Raw genomic sequence first — 6,327 nt, 5'->3', positions numbered from 1 at the left:
CCAACCTTCTTTCCTTTCCTTCCTTCCTGACTTCTTTCCTTCTGTCTTTCTGTCCTTCCTTTCAACTAACCTTCTTTCCTTTTCTTGCCTTCCTTTTTTTAGCAGGAATCAGTTTGAAGGCTGTGTTCAGATGTCTGGCTCTTCTCAACACACTAACATTTCTTCACCTGGATTTGTTTTCTCTGAAGTTCTTCATCCTGTTGCCGTCTAAATGCTCAACATGTAAAAAGTCGGTTTTTCTTTTTGTTCTCTTCTCTGATCTGTTGAACCCTGAATGCTCTCTCAGGTTCAGCTCTACGAAGACTTTGCAAAGTCTCGAGCCAAGGCCAGCGTGGAGGACAGCATCTCTGCAGCCTCCAGTGAGGAAGAGGAGAAGCCCAAGCTGAAGGCTACGGGTCACGTCTTCCAGGTACCGACACTTTTTATGCAAACTTATGTTTGTTTATCGTAATAGACACATGATCAATATCAATAGAAACGTTTTTATAGGATTTGATCATTTCACTGGAATCTGGTCCAGAACCGCACGGCATCCTGGGGGATGTAGGCAGAGGAAACATTGGAGTAGAAGTTCACCAACCTGAATATAAACCCAAACTTTAAAACATTTTGTATGCGAGAGTGGTCTAGTCAAAGTCCAGATTAAAATTTAATTAAGAATTTGAACTTTGACGCTCAAGTCTTGCAGCGTCAGACGCTCTTTGCCTGATCCTTTCCATTATTTTTCTTGCAAAGATTTTCATCCTTTTCAGATCATTACGCTACAAAAATTATTTTCCTTTAAGTTTGGGAATTAATCGTATTTATCATTTATTGTCATAAGAATTTTGATTTATTACTTTCACAATAAAATGATTTCAAAACTGTCCGCGTTGTCAGGATTGTTAGATTTACTATGTCATCCTATGAAAGTATCAATAAATTTGTCGATATGTGATTAGTGATGCAAATCAATTATTTTTGTGACTGGTGTCCTGAAGAAGTGGGAATATTTTTCAAGTGCAATGTTTGTAAATGTGTGACTACGGTTGCTGTCATGAAGCCATAAAAAACAATAAAATAAAATAAAAAAACAGCCTAAAAATAAGCAGTAATTGGTTATCGTCACGTTTATCATACCATAAAATACTGCAGTGAAATTTTAAGTCCAAATCGCCACCATTATTTTCCTTCTGCTCCAGATTTGATTTGGCTGCTGCATTGTGTTGCTTTCTGTTGTCCTGCGCTGTAACCCGACCTCCTGTCCTTCAGGCGCTGCAGTACCTGCGGAAGCTCTGCAACCACCCGAACCTGGTTCTGACGCCGCAGCATCCGGAGTACAAACGCATCACTGAGCAGCTGGCGTGTCAGAACTCCAACCTGCGCGACATTCAGCATGCGCCGAAGCTCTCTGCTCTCAAACAGGTAGAGTACTGAGGCGCCTTTGCATGTTTTGTTTTTGTGTTTTTATGCTGGTGCGGTTCTGATGTGCTCTCGCTCTCCAGCTGCTGCTAGATTGCGGTCTTGGCGGCGGCGGAGGAGCGGAAGGCGGGACGGAGGCGGTGGTGGCGCAGCATCGCGTCCTCATCTTCTGTCAGCTGAAGAGCATGCTGGACATCGTGGAGCACGACTTGCTGAAGCCCAAACTGCCCACCGTCACCTACTTGCGGCTGGACGGCAGCGTGCCGGCCGGCCAGCGCCACTCCATCGTCTCCAGGTACGCCACTGTGTCAAACATGAGGCTCTGGGGCCAAATCTGGCCTGCAGCAGCTTTTTATGTGGCCTTTTTATCAATCAGTGCTTCCAGTTTTTCACAATTCTGCAAAAATCCAAACAAAATCAACACAGATTTCCCTTAAAAATTGTCAAACATCATGTTTAAGTGATTCTAACTCCCACCTCTAGGTGGCAGTTTTTCTTAATTTTACAACACTGCTGCCTCAGCATTACTTGAAGTCAAATTACAGTCCGTGGTCAAAGTGGCTACTAACAAAAAGTCACATTTAACATCATACAGAAGTGCAAATGTTTCTAAATTGGCACCAGAAAATTAGATTTTCATTGCAAAAAATTAGGGACTGTTTCATGATCTTGATATGACCCAAAATGAAAATAAGATTGACACACATTTTATGCTAAATTACATCACTAGAAGTAGAGGAACCCATCCTCAGTTTGTTGATGAGTTTATAACTAAGGCTGATCTTCGTCGTCTTTTCTGTTCCTCAGGTTTAACAACGATCCCTCCATTGATGTGTTGCTGCTCACCACCCATGTAGGTGGTCTGGGTTTGAACCTCACCGGCGCAGACACTGTGGTGTTTGTCGAGCACGACTGGAACCCCATGAGGGACCTGCAGGCCATGGACCGCGCCCATAGAATAGGACAGGTACTGCTGCGGGACGCTTTGACCTCATGGAAAATCAGGAAGGGGAGAGACGTGGCATTTGTACTTCCATTTCGGTTTCTACCGCTTCTAAAAACCTCCTAGGCTCTTAAAAAAAAAAAAAACATCCAGCCGTTTTTTAACAATAAGTTAATGTTGCCTAGCAACATAAGCTGGGCTCCAGTATGTTTGGTCAGCTGGCTTTACGGCTGTATGCGATGTACAGTGGCTGCTGGAAAAGACGAGTGTTACCATTCAGAGCCACTTGCTGAAGTCTTTGTTTGTGCAGGAGGCTCCACTTCTGCTTTTCACAGTTGTGTGGTTGTATAATTTCATATGTTTGCAGACATTTTTAGGTGTGAGTGTAAATGTTGAGTCGGGGAGCGTGGTCAGCGGCTTCTTATTTGGATTTAAAGTGACAAGATGCCCTAAAACAGCTAAAATCTCATTCTCTAAGATTGATTTCGTGCAGAGATTGTAAAGAACGAGTTTGCATGTTCTCCCTGTGCATGGTGGGTTTTCTCCGGGTTATCCGGTTTCCTCCCACAGTCCAAAAACATGACTGTCAGGTTAATTGGTCTGTCTAAATTGCCCCTAGGTGTGAGTGTGTGTGGTTGTTTGTCCTGTGTCTCTGTGTTGCCCTGCGACAGACTGGCGACCTGTCCAGGGTGACCCCTCCTCTCACCCGGAACGTTAGCTGGAGAGGCACCAGCACCTCCTGACCCCACTGAGGGACAAGGGTGTAAAGAAAATGGATGGATGGATTGTAAAGAACATGTTTTGTTTCGCCCTTTGACCTGTCCTGACCTGATGACGGGTCACCTCTAATGCTCACCTTCTACTTCCTGTCGCCTGTGTTGTGCAGAAACGGGTGGTGAACGTTTACAGGCTGATCACGCGAGGCACGCTGGAGGAGAAGATCATGGGACTGCAGAAATTCAAGATGAGCATCGCCAACACCATCATCAACCAGGAGAACACCAGCATGCAGAGCATGGGCACAGACCAGCTGCTCAACCTCTTCACTCTGGACAAGGTGACTGGAGATGGAAACACATTTGCTGAATTAGTTCTGATGTGATGTAGCGAATCACAGTCCAAACCTCCGGCGTGGAGGCCTGTCAGCCCGGAGTGGCCGGTCGCTCCGGGCTGATCGGTACAACGCTGCCATCCACTGGTTGTGGTCTGTGCCTTACCAGAGGCATGAAGATCCAAATTTCTTGGTCTGATCCTCTAGCTTGGAGAAGATGACTCTATTTTCTGAGATGTGTAGTCCTCTACTTTGTGTTTATTACAGCCATGCATCGCATCAACAGCTGAAGAAATTGAGTTAATTTGTTCCACGAGAGTAGAAAGTGAGACTTTTGACGCGTCTCTGCAGATCCAGCATATTCTGGACATTAACTGTTGAGATTTTAACCTTCAGATTAACGCTGCAGAGCTCTGTGTGCAAAAACAAGACGGTTTCTTTCCCCAGTTTCTCTCTGGTGAAAGAGAGAAACTGGACATAGACTGTCCAGATTAATACAATCTTGTTTGGACTAATTCATCCTTGTCTTGTTTTACTTTACTGGAGTGAAATTATGACATACTGCTACTTTTAGGGAACCTTTCTGGATACTCTTCCTGTTTTTAGGGACCTCATTTTAACTCGACTGTAGGCATGAGACGTCTACAGTCTGTCATAGAGAGACTTCTCTATGAAGTCTCTCTATGACCAGAATATGCGGGATCTGCAGATCCCGCATATTCTGGACATGAACTGTTTCGACTTTTACCTTCAGATAGATGCTACAGAAACTGTTTTCAAAAACAAGACAGTTTCTTTCCCCGGTTTGTCTCTTGAGTGTCCAGATGAATATTATCAAGCTATTTGAACTAATTAATCCTTTTGGTTTTGTTTCTGGATGATTTCAGGACGACAAGAGTGACAAAGGAGAGCATTCGTCATCGACCTCAGGAAAGGCGTCCATAAAGTCGGTGTTGGACGGTCTTGGGGAACTGTGGGACCAGCAGCAGTACGACTCGGAGTACAACCTGGACAGCTTCATGAACTCGTTGCACTAGCACTGTTAGGACTCCGTTCAGTCATCTGCAGGCCAAGCAGGACCTGGCCTGACCTGGCCAGGAGGGGAAAATAATAAAAATGGATCAGGGTTACAGTAGAAGTCAAACACAACCAGATCAGGAACTGTTTGTACATTTTAATGCTCTTAATTTGAAAGGTCTGGAGGAACAGAGCTGCTCCAAGACTCGGTCCTCTTCCAGAACTTTTTGAACCCGACCGTCACAGACCAGTAAACCAGAGCAAGCGACAAACATCTCCAGTGTTGAATTGCGTCGTCGTCAGTGGGTGCTGCTCTCACCTTTCAAGCACATGTATAATAATTATAGCTCTAATTTATATCCGTGGCAGCAGGAACTCGCTCTCTTCGCACTTCACCTTCCAGAGGATATTCAGTGTTAGCTGCTTGTGCAACATGTCACAAAGTCTTAAACTGAGCCCTGCCTGTCAGCTCTTCTCTGACTGATGGAAACCCCCACAGTTTGGATCACAAAGGGAACCCAGGTGGCTGTGACGAGCCGCGGCGCCGAGCCCAGACTGGTACCTGAAAACTTGGCCCAAAGTGTTTTAAAAAGGAACTGTAGACTTGTACATATTTCTCCAACTGCTGCTTTTTCTTTATGATAGTGGAATTGTAATAAATTCTGAAAACCTTGAATGTTGCCCTTCTTTTCTGTTTGTGAATGCCATGTCAAACTCGAGGCCCGCGGGCCAAATCCGGCCCGCCAGGAGTTTTCATATGGTCTTTTACAGAGATTATAGACGTGCTTAAATATTATTTTACTAATCAAATCAGGTTTATCTGTGCCAAATCAAGGTGAAAAGACATTTAATTTCAAGAGGTTTTCATCAAATGCAGAGGACTCTCCTCCCTCAGCTCCTTCAGACTAGCCAGCAGCAATTGGCAAACACCTGCTGGAACTGCATCTCCTGAGCTCATTATACGAGCTACTTCTCATTGAAATGCTCATAAAAATGCTGTTAAAGGGTTAATAAAGGAGCCATGTTGTGATGACTTCCTGAAGGCACAGCTTCAGAACAGCAAGTGTTCTTAAAGAGACAGAAGCCCGATTTTAAATCAGGAAGTAAAGTCATGTTAGATATATAGCATTTTTAAAACTGATAAATGTTCTAAAATAGCACTAAGTTCCTGGAACATGACACCGCCCCTTTAAAGGACGTTTATCAATACTTTCTGCCACAACCGTCCCTTTAAAGACGTTTTTTTTTTTCGTTTTTTTTTATCCTGGCCTAAAATGAAAAGCATTAATTTTATTGTTCACATTTATCTTTATTATATCTTAATACATTGGCACCTATCTTCTTATGCATATTTTATGCTATTTCAACTGTTAAAATATTCTGTTTTTGCTCCTTTGAAAATCTCAGGAATTCTGCTAAATTAAACCAAATTCTTAATTTAGCAGGGTAGTTGGCTCTCTTCTCTAAGCTAATGACTTTTGCCTACTTTCAGCTAGAAACTCCATTCAAAGTGTAAACTGGTCACGAGGCTTTAGGTTATCTTCACATAATTAAACTTTTTGCTGTCTGCTATAGTTTTTTATAAATCTATTTAAATTTTATGGATTTTTTTTTCATGTTTTCAATAATGGAATTCCTCATCTGCCACAGTAACTGACGCTTGTATTCAATTTTCATGAACAAAACTCTGCTATTCATACAAATTTCAATCTACAGAACTACTTAATGCCCCAAAACGTAGCCACGAGTTTCTGCTTTGAGGAAATATCAGTAACATTGTTGCAGGTTTTATGGTTTTCTTTGAAACACCCTTGAGCGCAAGCCGGCATGTCACCACTTGTCCTCTGTATTCATTGGGCTTACAGCATTCACTGCAGTTGCGCTGCAGTGGTCGCTAGATGGCAGTGTCGCACAT

The 6,327-nt window shown here is 43.3% G+C and overlaps 1 protein-coding gene across 1 annotated transcript in view; it reads left to right on the top strand.

The window, feature by feature from the left end:
• The window catches only part of btaf1 (BTAF1 RNA polymerase II, B-TFIID transcription factor-associated), a 30,013-nt gene extending 24,925 nt beyond the window's left edge, over positions 1-5,088 (top strand). Inside the window, exons 32-37 of the mRNA XM_017308826.1 lie at positions 275-409; positions 1,252-1,404; positions 1,485-1,696; positions 2,209-2,368; positions 3,231-3,401; positions 4,283-5,088. Coding sequence (XP_017164315.1) covers positions 275-409; positions 1,252-1,404; positions 1,485-1,696; positions 2,209-2,368; positions 3,231-3,401; positions 4,283-4,432 — 981 coding nt within the window. The 3' untranslated portion in view covers positions 4,433-5,088. The remainder of the gene's footprint in view (positions 1-274; positions 410-1,251; positions 1,405-1,484; positions 1,697-2,208; positions 2,369-3,230; positions 3,402-4,282) is intronic.
• The last annotated feature ends 1,239 nt before the right edge of the window (positions 5,089-6,327 follow it).

Source organism: Poecilia reticulata, linkage group LG15, assembly GCF_000633615.1.
Source record: "Poecilia reticulata strain Guanapo linkage group LG15, Guppy_female_1.0+MT, whole genome shotgun sequence".
Lineage (NCBI taxonomy): Eukaryota > Metazoa > Chordata > Actinopteri > Cyprinodontiformes > Poeciliidae > Poecilia > Poecilia reticulata.
The sequence above is the reverse complement of the archived record's forward strand: the minus strand, read 5'-3'. Positions and strand labels throughout refer to the sequence as shown.